General features: G+C 40.3%; 1 protein-coding gene across 7 annotated transcripts in view; it reads right to left on the bottom strand.

The window, feature by feature from the left end:
• BRDT (bromodomain testis associated) overlaps positions 1–19740 on the bottom strand; it is a 108159-nt gene that overhangs the window by 12758 nt on the left and 75661 nt on the right. For all 7 annotated transcript variants that reach the window (XM_029617679.1, XM_029617676.1, XM_029617680.1 and 4 more), the window contains 3 exons: positions 7098–7201; positions 4857–4962; positions 4119–4252 (listed from right to left, as the gene is read on the bottom strand). In XM_029617679.1, the coding sequence (XP_029473539.1) occupies positions 4119–4252; positions 4857–4962; positions 7098–7201 (344 nt within the window). The remainder of the gene's footprint in view (positions 1–4118; positions 4253–4856; positions 4963–7097; positions 7202–19740) is intronic.

Consider the following 19740-nt stretch of genomic DNA (forward strand, 5'->3'; position numbering starts at 1 on the left):
GGAAGGCAAAACAATTACCAGCATGGTTAAAAGGTGAGGTAAAAGAGGCTATTTTAGCCGAAAGATCATCATTCAAAAACTGGAAGAAGGATCCTTCAGAAGAAAAAAATAGGATAAAGAAGAAGCATTGGCAAGTTAAATGTAAGAGAACATTTGAAAAGAAGTTGGCCATAGAAGCAAAATCTCACAATAAAAACCTTAAAAAATATATCTGAAGTAGAAAGCCTACAAGGGAGTCGGTTGGACGATCAAGGGGTTAAAGGGACACTTAGAGAAGATAAGGCTATCATGGAAAGATTAAACGATTTCTTTGCTTCAGTGTTTACTGAAGAGGAGGATGTTGGAAAGATACCTGTTCCAGAGAAGGTTTTCATGGGTGATGATTCAGATCAACTGAACCAAATCACGGTAAACCTGGAAGATGTGGTACGCCTGATTGACAAACTGAAGAGTAGTAAATCACCTGAACTGGATGGTATATACCCCAGGGTTCTGAAATAACTAAAGAATAATTTCAGAACTATTAGTAAAAATTTGTAACCTATCATTAAAATCATACAATGTACCTGAAGACTGGATGGTGGCTAATGTAACCCCAATATTTAAAATGGGATCCAGGGGGGATCCGGGGAAACTATAGACCGATGAGCTTGACTTCAGTACTGGGAAAAATCGTGGAAACTTTTATAAAGAATAAAATCACAAAACATTTAGATACACATGGTTTGATGGGACACAGCCAACATGGATTTACCCAAGGGAATTCTTGCCTCACAAAGCTCTATATTTTTTTTGAAGGGGTGAATAAACATGTGGACAAAGGTGAACCGGCAGATGTGGTGTATTTGGATTTTCAGAAGGCATTCAACAAAGTCCCGCACGAGAGGTTTCTAAGAAAACTAAAAGTCATGGGATAGGAAGCAATGTAGAGTAGGATTAAATGGTCAGTTTTCACAGTGGAGTGCCTCAGGGATCTGTACTTGGACTGGCACTTTTTAACATATTTATAAATGATCTGGAAAGGAGTATGATTAGTGAGGTGATCAAATTTGTGTATGATACAAAATTATGCAGAGTAGTTAAATCTCAAGCATAAGAACATAAGAATATAAGAAAATGCCATACTGGGTCAGACCAAGGGTCCATCAAGCCCAGCATCCTGTTTCCAACAGTGGCCAATCCAGGCCATAAGAAACTGGCAATTACCCAAAAACTAAGTCTATTCCATGTTACCATTGCTAATGGCAGTGGCTATTCTCTAAGTGAACTTAATAGCAGGTAATGGACTTCTCCTCCAAGAACTTATCCAATCCTTTTTTAAACACAGCTATACTAACTGCACTAACCACATCCTCTGGCAACAAATTCCAGAGTTTAATTGTGCGTTGAGTAAAAAAGAACTTTCTCCGATTAGTTTTAAATGTGCCCCATGCTAACTTCATGGAGTGCCCCCTAGTCTTTCTACTATCCGAAAGAGTAAATAACCGATTCACATCTACCCATTCTAGACCTCTCATGATTTTAAGCAGATTGTGATGAATTGCAGGAAGACCTTGCGAGATGAAGATTGGGCTTCCAAATGGCAGATGAAATTTAACATGGACAAATGCAAAGTGATGCCTATAGGGAAAAATAACCCTTGCTGAAGTTACACAATGTTAGGTTCTATCTTAGGAGTTACCACTCAGGAAACAGATCTAGGCGTCATAGTGGGTAATTATAAAAAAAACTCTTCTGCTCTTTATACCTGGGACCTTTTGATTTCCACTGACTAAGATTATTTCCTCTCATTCACACACCCATACTAATATATTCATTCTTTCACACTCTCTCTCTCTCTCTCTCCTATATATGCCAGTGCTCTCACACATACTCCCTATCTCTCACACTCACATGCCTGTGAAAGTGTGTCTGTGTGACATACCAGGCCCTAGAACACTAATATACCACCTATTGGGCAAACAGAACAAGCCAGACTGCTACAAATTCATACAGAGAAACTAGTCAAAATATTGCACTTCTGTCACACATGCGCATCACAGACAGACCCTTACTTAAATCCAGAATAAGGGGCTACAAATTAGAAACAGAAACATGCAGGCAAAACTGAAATGGAAAGCCAGAGAAACCAGACTCTATACTCTGGAATACTGAAGAAAAAGCAAAATACAAATACATAATAAATGCACATTCCCAAAGATGGTATATTCCAATTGTTGAAAGGCAAAATCATTTTTTTACACCTTTTTATTGGTTGAGCCCATTCTCTTTCCCCCCCTTGTCTCTCTTTTCCTTATTCCTTTTTCAGTGTTTTTTCTTAGTTTCTTCTCTCTTCTCCTGTCTTCTTTCCTTCCTCCTTACACACACAGGCTCTCTCTCACATGCGCGCACCCACACACAAGCTCTCTCACATAGAATCCCACTCTTGCATGCTCTCTCATATGCAGGCTCTCGCTCTCACATGCAAGCTCCATTTCCCCCCCCCACACACACACACACAAGCTCTTACTCTTACATGCTTTCATTCATACACAGGCTCTCACTCCCACACACACGGGCTTTCACATTCACATGCTCTTTCACGCTTGTTCCTATTCCCCACAAACATGCACACAGTCTCTTACTCTCTCATGCTGTCTCGCAGTTTTCATTCCTCCTCAGATACACACAGGCTCTCACTCTCATATGCAGGTTGCCACTTTCTCACACATGCACAGGCTCCCATTTGCCCTCCCCTCCACAGATATACACATTCTCTCTCACACAGCTTCATATTGCCACACAAACACACAGGCTTTCACATGCAGGCTCCCACTCCTATACATAGATACACACATACAGGTTCTCATTCTCACAAGTAGGTTGCCACTATCACGTACACACACATACAAGCTCTCACTCACATGCAAGCTCCCACTCCCACATGCTCTCTCTCACACACACAACTCAGGCAGGCTCCCATTCACATCTCCCCCAAGCAAGCCCCCATTCATATACACAGGTAGGTTACTATTCACACTACACACATCCTCACACCCAGGCAACTTACCATTCTCTCTCACACCCCCCCCCAGGCAGGCTACCATTCACATACACACATACCCAGGCAGATTCCCATTCACTCACGTATACAGACAAAACCCAGGCAGGCTCCCCATTGAGTCTGGAAGGCCACTGGCAGACCTGATTCTGCCTGCAGACAGGAAGAGATGCAGGCCTGGGAGGCCACCAGCAGCCGAGAAGAGAAGCAGGCCTGGGAAACTGCTGGTGGCAAGGCACATGAGGCTGCTCCTCATGTGCCTGCCCCGTACTATTCAAAACTCGCAGGGCTAGCACTTCCTCTATGCTCTTACGGTGCACAAGATCAGCATAGAGCACATACTGGCTGCATGTGGTTTCAAGGCCAGCACATTTGGAGAAGCAGGAGAACGTACTTCTTCTTGGCCGCCGCCAGCTTTCCAGACCTCTTCTTTCTTCGACCGCCGGTGGGATGGGGGTCTGTCGGCAACCTCACAGGCCTGTTCCTCTTCACGGCTGCCGACAAGATTGAGTCTGCTGGCGACCTCGCAAGCCTCTTCCTCTTCTCTGTCACCATTCTCCTGGACGTGCACACTGTTGGCAGTGCACGCCCCACCCCATTTTAAAGTTGGTGGTGTCTGTGAACCACTCTGCACTATGAATGCTATGCCCATGTCCAGATAACTGGACACTGACTGGCTTACTGAATTTTGGGCTTGGTATACTGCTCTGCTCTCATTGACAAGAGAAAGCGGAATAATTTAACATAGAATTAAAGACCGGGAGCCTGGAATGCTAAACCAAAAGAGATCGATTTCAAGGAAGAGCTATTTATTTTACTGTTAGGATGAAACTTATTAAGCAGGGTTGTGATTGCACAATCACTGGATAATTTTCACAGAAAATTGGCAAGAGATATCCAAATGGTTGAACTCTAGGTATTTAAGTTATTTTTCAGTCTCCAAAAGCAATGTATAAGCTAATCTATGATAGTAGCAAAATCAAACTTCTGATTTTCTTATTTAAAAACATATGGGAAAGACAACCCCCCCCCCCCCGAAAAAAACCCCCAAAACAAACAAACAGTAGGCACACTCTACTTTGTTTGGTGTAACTTGCAGTTTAGGATCAGATGTGTTTTTCTTTTCAGCGCTTTCCACTTGTGTTGTAGGTTCAGATTGGTCTTTGTTATTCATGAGTTGCTCTGTATCGTCTGAATGACTTGTCTCTAATTCTGAAATATTTAAAAACAAAAACAAAAAAAAACAAACAACAAAAAACAAAATAAAATAAAAATACACACCCTCCCTTTTATTACTGCAAATTTCTATTTTGGACCCCCCAACTCTAAACTTTTTTTTTTTTAATCAAATTTAAATTTCTTTGGTGATGTGCCCGACCTTAGGCCATTGTACATCAATTTATATTATGATATTTGATTGAAGTTGCAACATCCCTACAGAGCTCTAGCCAAATTCAGGACTATCAATAAAATGAATGGAATGTATTCATCCTTCATTTCTGTATGACAATATACAATGTAGAATTTTAGTTGGTGTATCTTATTGTCCACAAAAGCTAAGCTTATGAAGTCAGCAGAACACCTTGATGGAAAAGCACATAGATCGCTAATCACTTCCTATCAATTTGTTCAATATCAATGAATGCAAACAGAAAATGAAGGAGCATGAAAAATGTTCACTAATCATTTATTTGATAATCTTACTGATGGATATAATCCAAAATTATTTTATTTTGGGAAGACCACTTTAAAATTATATTAGCAATCATCCAAATCTCAAGATTTCCAACTTCTGTTTAGACAGAACAATACATACGTTCTGTTATGTCATGAAGTATTCCAGTGATCTCATTATGGAGGACATGAGATGGTTCCAGAAGTAGTGCACTTTTGGATTCTTCTTGAACATCTCTTAATATATTCTGGAAACAAGAGCGAAATAATGATTTATAAAAAACAAAAAAACAACCCCCCCGCCAAACATTAGGTTAAATGGTTCCATTTGATTTGTACTGTTATACACATGCTTAGACTACTAAAGCTATTTTATAGTTGATCATATCACCTCTGGAATGAGAGCTATTGCAGCTTGGTTCCAGTCTTCAATGATCTGTGATTGCATCATATTTGTAACCTCATCCTATTGTTTTATAAGACACCTCCAGTATTGCTCTGTAAAAGGGTAATTTTATAACCATGCATGTAGGGCTAAAGTCTGTAAGTAGAAAGTAAGTCCACTTTGAAAATTAGGGCTATGTGCAGAAATTCTGCCAGACTTATGTAACACATTTACACCTCCAGCAGAGCAGGTGTAAAACGTGGGCATGTACATTTGTGTGCATACTTCTGAAAATGAAAAGTAAAACACAAAAACTATTTTCCTGCCCCCCCAACTCTGCCCCCTGTATATGCATAAGGGGAGAGTTACACCTGTACCTTTATGTGCACAACCTCCCAGGCAATTCTCAAAAGCTCATTTACATGCATAAAATCAGGCTTTAGGCACAAATTCTATTGAAAAATCAGGCCCTATGAATGCAATTTTATAACAGCCCACATCGGGCTAAAGTCTGCTTGTAGAAAACATGTAGACTTTTGCCTGAATTTTCAAAGCAGACCTATTTGCATAAGTCCACTTTGAAAATAAGCAGCTGGGAATAGAACCCTGGCAGCACACACACAGTTGCATCTATAACTTAGCAGGTGTGAATGGATGCTTGTAGACTGATGTCAAAAGTTTCAAACATTGAAAGTATCTACATAAATGGGTTCTCTTCCCCCAACTCCAGCCCCCCTTTCTAGCATGCTGAAAATACAAGCAAATAGTTTTCTGCACATACTTTTACATAAACAACCCCTCTCAATTTTAAAAGTTAATTTATGCATATAAAACTGGATTTTATGCAAGTAAATTCTTCAAAACAATTCACTCCTAAAGCCAGAGTGCATCCAGTCCATGGAAAAATTAAATGTTTTGTTATGAGGATGATAAACTCCTTTTCTGTAGTAAGAGTTAAGTACCAGGGTCCAGTTTGGGAGTGGGGGAATCTTTTCTGGATCAACTGAAAAACAGGAAATAGTCAGGAGGCTCCCAGTTCTCCATCCACTCTCTCACAGTTGAGCACTATTTTAAAAGCACGCCAACTGGTAGCGAGGGCATGGCAGGCAAAGACAGAGGCAGAAAGCATACCGATCATCTTCTCTGTTTCCAGATAATTCATCTGGAATAATGTCTCCATCTTTAAAATGAGACCTGGAAGAGCAATAAGAGCAGTCGTCCTACTCTGAGCAAATTTTACATTTATGGTAAGGAAAAGAAATGACGGCAGAAGGAGACCAAACGGTCCATCCAGTCTGCCCAGCAAGCTTTCACACTTATTTTTTCATACTTTTCTTTTACTCTTGTCCCTTTTAAGTAACATTTTGGTTCTATGTCCTTCCCACCCCCGCCATCGATGTAGATAGCAGTACTGGAGCTGCATCTAAGTGAACTATCTAGCTAATTGGTTTGGGGTAGTAACCGCTGTAAAAGCAAGCTACTCCCACGCTTGTTTACCCAGCCTGTGCAATTCAGTCTTTGTTGGTAGTTGTCTGAATATAAATAATCTTTTCTTCATTCCCCCTGCCGTTGAAGCAGAGAGCTATGCTGGATATGCATTGAAAGTGAAGTATCAGGCTGATTTGGTTTGGGGTAGTAACCGCCGTAACAAGCAAGCTACTCCCCTGCTTTTTTGTGGATGCAAATCCTTTTTTCCACATTTCCTCTAGCCGTTGAAGCATAGAGCAATGTTGGAGTCGTGTTAACCGTGTGTATGTTTATTGAATAAGGACATTAACCGTGTGTATGTTTATCTTTTCTTCATTCCCCCTCTTTGGAGCATGTTCACTCATCCTACAGATGGAGTGTATATGAATTGTCTGAAGTTGAAATGGCTTGTTTTAGTCCAATAGTTTCAACCCTAAGCCATCTGAAAATTGAGAACTGAATATGCACATTACATTTTAGCTATACTACATCAGACAAAACAGAAGGATGCTGGATACTGTGAATATTTACCTCCATTACAACATTGGTGGGTTGGATTAAAGCAGGTTGAACAGTTGGAGGCACTTGAAGCACTGGAGGAGGAGTACTTATTGGAGATATTACTGGAGCAATACCTGAAAGGAGAAAAACACTGTCCCAACATATAAAAGTAAAATTAAAAAACTAACACTATATTCCATGCAACTATACCTGGTAAATTTCAATTCACTGTAAGTAAGCCCTGCTAGGGGCACATAAAATAGAAGAGTCCCAATGCTGGGGAGTTCTCTGTCCTAGCACCAAGTCTGTGGATAAGATGGTGGACTGGACCGGGCTCAGAGAGAATGAGGGAGTGGGAATTTCTTGCAGGACAGGTGATACAGTTGGAATTACTCTATTTAGAGAGGAAGTGGAGTATGTGTGATTTCAGATTTATCATTTCTGAATTGCTTTTGTTTTTTTTACTATTATTTGTTAATTTTGTAAGTCACCTACAGCTGTGTAATAGGAGGCCTATACATATTTGAAATAAAGGTTACCAAATGTTCTGGTGGAGCAGACGGATCCCCACACTGAATTTTTCACTTAGGGTTTTTTCTTTTTAGTTTGTTTGGTTATTGATTTTATTTTTCATTTCATCCTGTTTAAAATGGATTAATCTTACCTATTCTGCTTGACACAATGGGGCCTTGTTGGTACTTTGCTATATAAATTCTGGGCCTATATTTTACTAAGTATTCTTGTATTTCTTTTGACCCATTTTCTTGATTTTTTTTCTTTCATTAGTATTCCCAATTCACTGAGTAATAGAACTAATTGTAAGTGTTTCTGGAATATTCATCTGCCCTGCAATAAGCAGTTGCAGGGACATATTGGGGGGGGGGGGATTTATTTATAAAATGTATAGCCTGCCGATCCACAGAACTCAGCAGATTACAATATACATACACAATAAAACAAGGTAATACATGTTAATAAATTATTACAATGCCAATGTCACAAAAAACAAGCATAAACAGACACAAATAAGCAAGTTGGTGTGTTGTAGAAAGCCGTACACTGAAAAACCGAATGGACAAATTTAAGCAGGAAAGGCCAAAGAAAATAAATGTGTCTTCAAGAGTTTCTTGAGGCACAAAAGGTCATTCTCTCTTCCTTCAGAGCATCTGGGAGCTTGCTCCACAGTTGAAAACCCGCACCCCACACATTCAGTTGCGAGACTGAACCAAACAAATATTTTTAAAATCAGGGACGATCAGCAGACTCCTCATGGATGAGGGTAAATGGCGGGCTGATAAATAGGTCACTGGTTCTGGGGGGGCTTCGCAGGAGCGAGATCCTTAATAGTTTTAAATATCAATGTCAGTTATTTAAATTTTATGCATCCGCTTATATGCAGCCAGTGAAGTTCTGCTAGAATAGGGGAGATATGGGCATGTAAGGGAGCTCCAAAAACCAAGCAGGCAGCAGAGTTTTGTATGGCATGTAAAGCTGTCAATGTAGACTGGGGTAGTCCTAAGTACAGGAGATTGCAATAATCCATAAATGATAGTAAAATCCTGACAAGAGTGAAGTCAGAATGGCTTGATTGTTTCTCACGGTTTTCTCTGGGTCAGCCTCTCAGTTGTGCTTGTGCGGTTGTGGACAAAATGGTACTTATTTCCATATGTGGTGGTCCTGCTCACAAGTAATATATTTTTGGGAAGATATAGAAAGGGAAATCAGATTATTGTGCATTTTTCTTTAACTCCTTCTAAGAAAAGTAAAAAGTCATGGGATAGGTGGTGATGTCCTTTCGTGGATCACAAACTGGTTAAAAGACATGAAACGTAGAGTACGATTAAATGGGCAATTTTCTCAGTGGAAATGGGTAAACAGTGGAGTGCCTCAAGGATCTGTACTAGGACCCGTGCTTTTCAATATATTTATAAATGATCTGGAAAGGAATACGACAAATGAGGTATTCAAATTTGTAGATGATACAAAATTATTCAGAGTAGTTAAATCACAAGCAGATTGTGATAAATTGCAGGAGAACCTTGTGAGACTGGAAAATTGGGCATCCAAATGGCAGATGAAATTTAATTTGGACAAGTGCAAGGTGATGCATATAGGGAAAAATAACCCTTGCTGTAGTTACACAATTTTAGGTTCCATATTAGGAGCTACCACCCAGGAAAAAGGTCTAGGTATCACAGTGGATAATACATTGAAATCATTGGCTCAGTGTGCTGCGGCAGTCAAAAAAGCAAACAATGTTAGGAATTATTAGGAAGGGAATGTGAATAAAACGGAAGAATGTCATAATGAATCCGCATCTCTCCATGGTGAGACTGCACCTTGAATCCTGTGTACAATTCTGGTCACATCTCAAAAAAGATATAATTGCAATGGAGAAGGTACAGAGAAGGGTGACCAAAATGATAAAGGGGATGGAACAGCTCCCCTATGAGGAAAGACTAAAGAGGTTAGGGCTGTTCAGCTTGGAGAAGAGACGGCTGAGGGGGTATATGATAGAGGTCTTTAAAATCATGAGAGGTCTAGAACGGTAAATGTGAATCTGTTATTTACTCTTTCAGATAATAGAAGGACTAGGGGGGGGGGGGCACTCCATGAAGTTAGCATATAGCACATTTAAAACTAATTGGAGAAAATTCTTTCACTCATCGCACAATTAAACTCTGAAATTTGTTGCCAAGGGATGTGATTAGTGCATTTAGTGCAGTTGGGTTTAAAAAATTTTAGATAAGTTCTTGGTGGAGAATCCATTACCTGCTATTAATAAAGTTGATTTAGAAAATAGCCACTGCTATTACTAGCATCAGTAGCGTGGGATATACTTAGTTTTTGGGTACTTGCCAGGTACTTGTAGCTTGGATTGGCAACTGTTGGAAACAGGATCCTGGGCTTGATGGACCCTTGGTCTGACCCAGTATGGCATTGTGCGCTCTAAGCCCTGTTAGGGCGCACTAACTCAGATATTAGAAAACTGGTTAGTGTGCACTAAAGGGGCTTAATGTGCACTAAGATTTAGTTACTGCACACTAAAGTCCCATTAGTGCACATTAAAATGAAATTGGGTAAAACGAGAAACTGAAATTTCCTGCGGAGGCCCAAAAACGAATCCTGAACTGAAAAAAAAAAAAAAGACATCGCTAATCTTTTCAACTTATATAGGAAATCATGTTCTTTGCTCTGCTCCACTTGTTTCTGTGTTCAGTGAAGTTGACATTAGGGATGTGCATTCATTTCCCTCATGAAACAAATGGAGGGTTCCCATGAATTTAAATAAAGATTCTCTCATTCATGTTTCCCATTGAAGTCTATGGCTGTATGGAGCAAAGAGCAGGTGCAGGCAGGGACTAGTAACTATAGTAACCAACTCTTGCCTAAGTTTCACTGCAGTCTCCTGGCAGCCGAAGTGGGACAAAATAGCAAGGAGACTGGACGGAGAACAACTCACAGAAAAGCATCTTTTTAAAGTAGCTTAGGCTATAGCTACCATCTGGATCAAGTGATATTGATGTCCTCTCACTGAAAAATCTGATAATGTGCAAAGAAACTCAGGATGTTCTCTTGCATTTTGCAGAGAGAATTTGTGTTCAGAAGGATTTTTTTGGGTTTTTTCTTTAAAGCAGGCATTGGCAAAGGGCTTTTTCTGATCTTCTCTGCTGTCGTCAGTGGTCTCTCACTCACTGTGACAGAAAGAGAGAAGCAGTGGCACGGTTTTCTGTGTTCACTGGTAGGAGTTGAGTGGAGCTGGAAATAGTTCCAGTGCTAGTGAAGACTGATTTTTGTTTATCTATAGACAGGATGAATAGAAGCTCAGCCTTGTCAACCTTCTTTGTTCTGTTTCTAACAGTTTTTTGGTGTGTGCAAAAGGAGTCAGTCAGCAGTGCACACACATAATGTGTATGTTTCAGAGACATATGTTGTACATACTATGAGGGCATAGCTCTAGAAAGAAACTGAGTTTGTGCTACCATTAGCAAGTTGCTTTTGTTAATTCTTCTTGGCAAGGTGGATCTATGCTTACTAAGCACTGATGTGAACTCAGACTGTGAGATAGACTGAATGTGTGTGACAGACCTACTCATTCAGTACTACATTAGTACTGAGTGCACTAATACAGTATCATTAAATTCTATTGTGATATCAAAATCCCCAGTCGGCACTTCAAATTCCATCATGCCACTGCAGGGAAAGGGGAGAGGAGGGAATAGCAGGGGCAAAGAGTTTGCTGCACAACCAGCTTCAGCCTGCAAGAAGTACAAACAGCATTAGTAGTAGCAGCAGCAGCGAGGAAAAAAAAAAGGGAAGCCCTTCTCCTAAACAAAACCAATTTTAGCCACTGAAAGCCAGCTCAAGCCAGAAGAAATTGAAATTGGGAGAGAATGTGCCACTGCCACCTGTTGCTCTCCCTCTTGTTTTGAAGTGGGGAAAAGGTAGGAAAGCCATCAGAGGCTGGCGTTAGTAGGGCACAGGAAAGGACAGTGGCAGCAGAAATGCAATACTCAAAAACCCAGCAGCATACTCCTTCATAATTATTGCTTCTGAAGTAATGGAAGTAGTATTTTCAACAAACTGATTCTGAGGAATAATGTCATCTGATTCCCTGAATCACATTGAAAAGGAGCTGACAAAAACTTTGGAGGTTTAGTCAGTAGTATCTTAGCCTTCAGTGAGGTGATAGCAGAGAGAGAAGATATTGTTGCATAACAGCAACCTCCAAGAAGAGTAGGCAGTGTAGATAGCGAGCATGAGTGATTTGTTCAGTGAATTCACTGCAGTAACATCATCAGTTAAGGGAAGGTACTGGGGAATCTGACAAAAACTGGTATTAAGCATCTTCTGCAGAAGCAACACCTGCTAGCACTGACATTAAGGGAGAGCAGCAGTATGAGTCTGGGGACCCCCTCTGCCACTTAAAGCAAAAGCCAGAGGAAAGGGGTAGATTTTTCCTCAAGATAATCCCATGGCCCTTTCCACTCGTCAGGTGGCAGGCCAGCAGCCCCCTGCCATGTGTCTGCAGCAGCAACCCATCATAGAGGCAGTGGGGTGATGTTCTGTATCATTGTCCTAGGGCAAGAGGCACGTAGTATCTAAAGTAGTAATGAGGTGCATCGGGGACATAGTTGCCCTGGATGACCAGCCCCTGCAGATAGTGGAGAACCTGAATTTTAAGCATCTGCTGCATCAGTTAGCCTCCAATTACAAAGTGTCATCCAGGACTATGTAAGTAGGCAGGTTATTCCCACCCTATGCAACCAGTAACATAGTCAGTTGCAGATACATCTGGCTAAGGCAGAGGGGAGTAGTGTGCATTTCAGTAGTGACATCTGGAACAGTGTGAACATACTGATGGGAGTTGTCCAAGGGCAGGAGCAGGCATCAGCTCTAGCAGTGACAGAGCATCAGGATGGTGGTGGTGTCCCCTGGAGCTAAGGTCCAAGGACCACAGGATTCCAATTTTTGAAGGACACAATAAGAAGTGCAGGAAAATAGCAGGGTATTTCCATCGAAGGTGAAGAGTGGGCAGTTTCTCCATGAGAAGCATGAAGAATTTGGGATGCTTCATTAAGAGTCTGATGCTGCAGAAGTTAGTAGAGGCAGGCATCCTTCTGATCTCTCTCTGGAAACAGAAATAGTGTGGATCCATAGCAAATATTGTGGAAGAAAAAGTGCAGGATTTCTGTGAGCAAGAGGGAATAGAAGAAGAGATGTTTTAGTTTGTGGACTTCTTGCAGCAGTAGGTGCAAGTAAGATTGAAACCTCTGACAGAAAACACTTGCATGCTTGCCACATTTTTGTGATCAATAGATGAAGGGAGTTTTGCCCTTCAGTCCTGGCATCTCACACATATGAAGGAGATACTGACATCTAGGGTGCATGGACAGGAGTACCAGAAGCAGAGGAACAGTGGGGATATAGCACAGGAAGATGTGCCATCCCAGAATATAATACAGGCATGAGCAGTACCCTGTCAGCTAGCATTTCCTTTCCCATATCAGTATATCAAATCCATGTTGCCCCCACAGAACCATCTCTCCTGAAACAAACCATAGCTAAAGCAGCTGGCAAGAGAGACTGTCGCCACACTCCAGGACAGTAGACCTTAGTAGAAATTTATGACACACACTAACAAAGCTCATTGAGGAAAGGGATACAGATGTACTGACATACTGGACACACAAGTCTATGAAATGGCCAGGCCTGGTCAAGATGGCTCAGCATTATCTTTCCTGCCCACCAGACAGTGTGCATAGCAAACATGTCTTCTCAATGGCAGGGGATATCATGTGCCCTCATTGTTCAAGGCTGAGAGTTGATTGAAAAGCTGGTCTTTCTGAAAATCAACTTACCTTTGCTGGACTTTCCAGAATTTCCATGCGAGTGGCAAGATGATTGAAAGCACCTTGTAGGTCTTGCTGCCACTTTGCCTAGCTGCCATGCCCCAGATGTGCCACTTTATGGATTTTGATGTCTCCATGTTTGCTGCGTGAATCCCAGACTAGTTCTTCTACCCTACTTTTTTTTTTATTCTGGAATGTTTTGTCCCAAAAATAAAAATGAGAAAGAAATACAAGTTTCTCCTCCCATTCTACCTTACTGCTTTTTTGTACTCTTCTTTTACCTTGGCCTAGTTATCTTACCCTGCTTCTTTCTTGGTTATATTGGGGTTTAAATATCATCTGATGGCTTGGAATGTTTAGCTTTAAACACACCAAACTAAACCCAAAATAAAAATGGGATAAAAATACAGGTTTCTTCTCCCATCCCACCTCTTTTCTGGTGATACAGAAAAGACAGAAGCAGAATGCAGCACTCAAACTTGGACTGCACTCCTCCATTATTACTGCTTCAGAAGAAAAATAGTGTCCTAGAATCCCTGAATCATGAGATATTAAACAGCTAGTGTCTGAAGAGCATATGGTTCCTCTAGTCAGTAGCACCTTAGGAGGTGAAGGCAGATGATAGTGATAAGGCTGTAAATCAGATTATGCATAGGAAAAGGGAAGACCAACCCCAAGCCTAAACAGTCAGCACCTTCACCTAATGCCATATGAAAATTACATCAAGCTTCTTCCAGGGATGTTCCTTAGCTTCTCCCTACCTAGAGCTTTGTACCAACATATTGATGCCCATTGCCCCTCATTTGAAGCCTTGGTGTGTTCTTGCTACTCTGGGTGGCTGCGTTGCAGCTCTCATGACACTTTGGGGGTCTTCATGCCACTCTTGTTGCTTTGACCCTCTATCGCCCCTCTTTTGGCATTTTGTTTCCCCTTCATAGTGTCTTGAGCTATTCATGCCACAATTGGTGCCACTCTGTTCCTCTTGTGGTTCGTGCCACTGTTGTTGGAGGTCTTTGCCCCAGTTTTGGAGCCTTGGGGTGTTTTTTTTTCAATTCAAAGTTTTATTGAATAAATATAATTGCAACTAATTACAAACTTACAATAGAAACTGATTGAATACATACACATTCAATGACAGCACAACAGATTTTTTAAAAATTATTTCCTTAATACCCCTTCCATCCCCACCCCAAGTTCTCTAGAATCTCCATCTTTGTAAAGGACACAGGGAACAAAAATCTACTATGACTTTCTCTATCTTGAACCACAGTTGATACAGTTTCCAGTTTGCCTCAGACTTGCTGTAATTTCCCCAAACAAACTCTGTAGCCATTGATATACAGATATTAATGTGAGCATGGTCAGTTTTTTCCTACTCGGCAGCTAATTAACAGGCGTGGCAATGAGAATTTGCAATACAAGAGTATTCAATTTAGCAATAACGGTGGTTATAGGAAAACCTAGCAGCATAACTTTGGGGTCTTTTAGAACATAAATATGAAGTAATCTCTAATCAACCCATCCCAAAATTTCAGAACACTTGGCCATAGCCACCAGATATGAACAAGCTTCCCTGTCTTACCACAACCCCGCCAAATGTGCTCTTTACATAAGGATATATTTTATGTAAGCATACTGGTGTAAGATACCATTGAAAAAGTATCCTATAGCCAGTATAGGTTAGTACATAATGGAATGTACTCTAGCTATGCTAGGGGGCATCTTTGCCAGATAATTAAAATCTTTTTTTGCCAAGTTTTTAAAGCCCTATCTTCAATGGGTAAAGTCTGAAAGAGATAAAGATGTGGCAACACATTCATCTTGATCACTGCAATGTGGCTAGGAAAGATAAATTGCATCGCTCCCAGAAATCCAAATCATGAAAGATAGCAGATATCAAAGGGGGATAATTTAGCCAAAATGACTTAAGTCATCTCTATTCCTATATAAATACCAAGATTTTCAAACAATATGGGACTCGCTTAAAGGGGAAATGTGTTTTGAATTGTGTAACTATCATTAGAAAGGGTAATATTCAGAATTTTAGATTTATCCTTGTTCACCTTAAAACTGGAGACCCTTCAAAATTTCTCAAGCTCTGCAACCAATAAAGGTAAAGAAGCATTGGGCTCAGATAGGGTGAACATTAGGTCATCTGGAAAAAGATATTTTGTAATTTTCGTACCCAGCCCAATGCCTTTAACCACACATCTTTTTCTTATTTTCTCAGCATTGTTCTGATCGGCTTTTATAAATTGCAGCGTCACTCAGCAGTTGAATGCCAATTGGGATGGTGATGCATGACGGTGCGAGACAGATTCAGTCCAATACACACTTATCTGTCGGTGTTCAGTATGTTTTCATAAACAATTTTTTCTTTTGTCCTGGGACTGCTTCAGGGGACACAACACTAGTTAGTGCCGGGAATGTTTGTCATCAAGAACTGGGTTTGCTGAAATTGGAGACTAACTATATGTGGTAGATAACTTTTTACTTGCAAATGAAATGTAAAAAATTTATTTTGGGTGACGAATGAGAAGACCAGTGGTTGTCATTGTGAACTCCATGTCTGGCTTGCTGACAACCATTAACAGGCATACTTATTCTTGCTTGAATGTTTGTGGCACCACATAGGAAATTCAACACACCAACTAACTCATATTACATTTTTCCTCACCAAGCATTGGTATTGGTTCTATTTGAAATCTGAGATAAGGTTCTTTGCTCTATATTTGTTCTGCTTCTTTTACCAACATTTGCTGCTTCATAGGAGAGGTCATCCCCTTAACATTAAGGGAGACAAAGCAGCCACTCCAGCCACCTCTCTCCCACCTTCCCCTTAACCAGGCTGTGGCCCTTACCTTCCATTGCTTAGGCCAATTCTCTCCAGGGAATGATTACACTAACCTCAAGACCATTAAGGTGCTCTTACATCACCCACACACTTATATAAATTTCTTCTACAACAGACTTAAGTATCAGAAACAATGTCAAATGCTCCCAAACAGCAAAAACAAAGTATCAGTAACTGGTAAACCACTCCTACATAAGAAAAACCATAGTCCAGAGCTATACACAGAGCAGGATTCAATGGCTTGAGCCAATGGGGCCAGCTTTCATGTGGGAGTGTCCCTTGAAGAGGCTAATACCTGTAAGTTATGGCCTAGTTGGTGCCCCCCCCCCCCCCCCTTGTCCACTCTTTGCCATTTGGGGTGTTCACTCTTTGTAGCAGAATCCTTGGCAGTTAGGGTCTGTTTCACTGTTATTCCTGCCCCTTGAAGAGTTTTGATAGCTTCCAAAGATTCCCTTACCCTGGAAGTAATCATGCTTATTATAAATACAAAACCAAAGAGAAACGGCCAGCAGTATCAGATTTATTTTTTGCACAAAATAGACATTGTATCGCTTAGTCCTCTCCATCTGTGAATAGTCCGAGATGGATCATTATATATTTTCACAGTATGGCCATTCCAATTAACGGTTCCCATTTTCCTGGCATGGGTAAGCACTTTTTGCTTCACATGGAAAATCATGATAATGTGTAATATCTTGAGATAAATTCTTCTGAGCAGGAGCTAAGGAAAATAAGCCCTATCAATCACAGTTTCCATTTCCTTGTCAGTCTCTTTTCTGGCACTGAAAATAACTTAGAGTTTAATTACCATTTATGCATAGTCAGTATAATCTGGGGATCCTGGAAAATCTAGGAAATAGGTTACATCTTCACAATCTAATTTTCTAGATCTAATTTGTCACAAAGGTCCAGATTAGCTTTCTCCAATGCAGACAGATTTCCTCTTCTCATCAGTCAGTACTGCCTGTTCATAAATTCACAGCTCCACCTCCACACAGCACTCGATCTCAGAGACCTCACTTTGGAGGATGGCCACCGCCTCCAAAATCTGTTTTGTGGCTAGTATATAATTTTTCAACTCCTTGAACCATTGTTCAAAAACTGCCCATGGGAGCTTGGCCACCTTACTGGAACAGAGGATATTATCCATTTTACCACAGCTCTCCTCCATGAACTCATGCTTGGAAGCATCAACCATATTGTTAGCTTCAGTCAAGACTGCACTACAGTTAGAAAAGGACAATTGTTTCAAATCTACCAGGTTCTTCCTGTTCATCATGCTACACTCACCAGCCTTGTAGCTGCTGAATTATGCTGTTCAAGAGGTCCAAAGACTGCACAAATGGAGGAATTTTATTGCACCAACAGGGAGCCCACTGATCAAGCATTCATGCAGGATGGCTCATTCTTGATGCTGTTTTGCTCCTCTGACAATGCCTTGGAGAACTTTCACTGCTGGTACTGATCTGCCCCATTGTGGGTAATTGGGCTCTTCATGCCACTTTTGATGCCATGTTGACAGTGTTAAAGTGTTGGCATGCCTTTACTCTTCTAATGATATCTACCTACCAGTTTCATTAGAAATGTTTAGAAAATCCCAATTTGGAAGCCCAAAATAGGCTGCAATACGAAACAAATGAACAAAAAAATAATTTATTTATTTTACTTGAAACAAACTGAACAAATGACTAACCTATAAAATGAAATGAACAAAAGTGAATTTTTTACCTCTGCACATGCCTATATATTGTCTTCCACTATATCCAGCCATTACTCTATTCTATTGCAAATAAAAATTATTTCATCAGTCCTCTCTTGGCTGAACCTCTCTATTTTAGGATGGGAAGCGTATGGAAAGGTGATTGAAAAGCCCATAGCTGACTTTGTAATTCACCATCTCGAGACTGAATATTCACCCACACTAAGGTGAGGAACGTTGAAAACAGTCCTTAATGAGAACAATTTCTTTTTCGGTCATGCCAAGAAAATTAGATTACAAAAGCGAATGGATTTAGGGGCGCTGATCTTCAGTTTAGAAGGTGAACACTAAAGAAATGGTTCTGATAGGATAAATCGGCAGCTAGTCTCTGCTTGTGAAGAGCTAAAAAATCTGCTTAGATCCAAACAGATTTTATGTACAGGGCAATAGGCTTGGGAAGATCCTAGCATTTTCTTAAATAAAATACAAAATAAAAAAAAAAATTATTGGAAAGAGCTGTGTATCAGATTAAGGAGAGAGGACAGGATATCGAATACCTCACTAAAGAAATCTCTGAAGCATTTCAAGTGTATTATCAGGAATTATATATTTTTGGTGGAGGATTATCCCCATGAGAAGTTAGCACCTTTTTGGAAAAAAGTTAAATTGTCAGAACTTATAACCAATCAGAAAACTTGGTTGAAGTTCCCTTTTAGTCTGGGAGAGGTGGGTAAGGCCCATTAAAATGCTACCATCCACACATGTTTCAAAAATGAATATTGGTCTACCTATTTCACAAGGGATAGGGGAACAACTTTGGAGATTCCCAAGATTTCAAATCTTCTCTCTGTAGAAAATGGAAGGATTTTGAAACTAACAATTCCGAACATAAAGACTCACCCACCCTCTTCTGGGAGACTAGTAAAGCAGTGTTATGAGGAGAAATTCTCTCATATCTAAAAGACTTAAATAAAATAATGAATACAACAATCTTGCAGTTGGAGGTTAAACTGAGAATGGCAAAGGAGAGACTAATCAAGAATAATTCTAAAGGCATAAATAAGATTACAAAAATATCAGAGTTTAAATACAGTTTACATCAGAGAACACAGCATATGTTGAGGAAAACGGATCATTACTTTTTCCATTTTGGGAATAAGGTGGGGAAGTACCTAGCTAATGTAGTTAGGGTATGGAAAGGGAAGTCATTCATTGAAAAACTTAAAACTAATCAAGGTAATATTGTTACTAAGAGTGGAGATATCTGTGCACTTGGAAGACAGAAGAGGTGGTAGTACAGAAGAGGAAATTTTCTTCCAAAAGTTACATCTTCCTACACTATTGGGGCAGCAATTGGAGTTTTTGAATAGAAATCCAAACACCACACGGGCTGGATCTGCACTTTCAATATAAGTCCAAACACACAACAAGTGCAGAAGTCTTGTCAGATCCAAAATTTATTAGAATTCTAACACAGTTCATATGGCAACTCCACTGTAAATTTTTTGTGTATAGTTTTGAATAGACCCATACAATCATCTTAAATTCTTCAAGGTCATTAAATCTAGTAAATACTGTAAAGCCTCAGGGCCTGATGGTTTCTCATATGATTACTAAAAGATTTTAAGTCAGCAAATAGTGGACAATTCTTTTCTGGGAGCTCTCCAAGATAAGTTATTTCTTCTGGGCTTCAACAAGGCATATATAACAGTGTTAGGATGATATGATGCTGGGGAAAGTGGGTCTTTCCCCACCTTAGCTATCTCC

The sequence above is a fragment of the Rhinatrema bivittatum genome, chromosome 10 (genome assembly GCF_901001135.1).
Source record: "Rhinatrema bivittatum chromosome 10, aRhiBiv1.1, whole genome shotgun sequence".
Lineage (NCBI taxonomy): Eukaryota > Metazoa > Chordata > Amphibia > Gymnophiona > Rhinatrematidae > Rhinatrema > Rhinatrema bivittatum.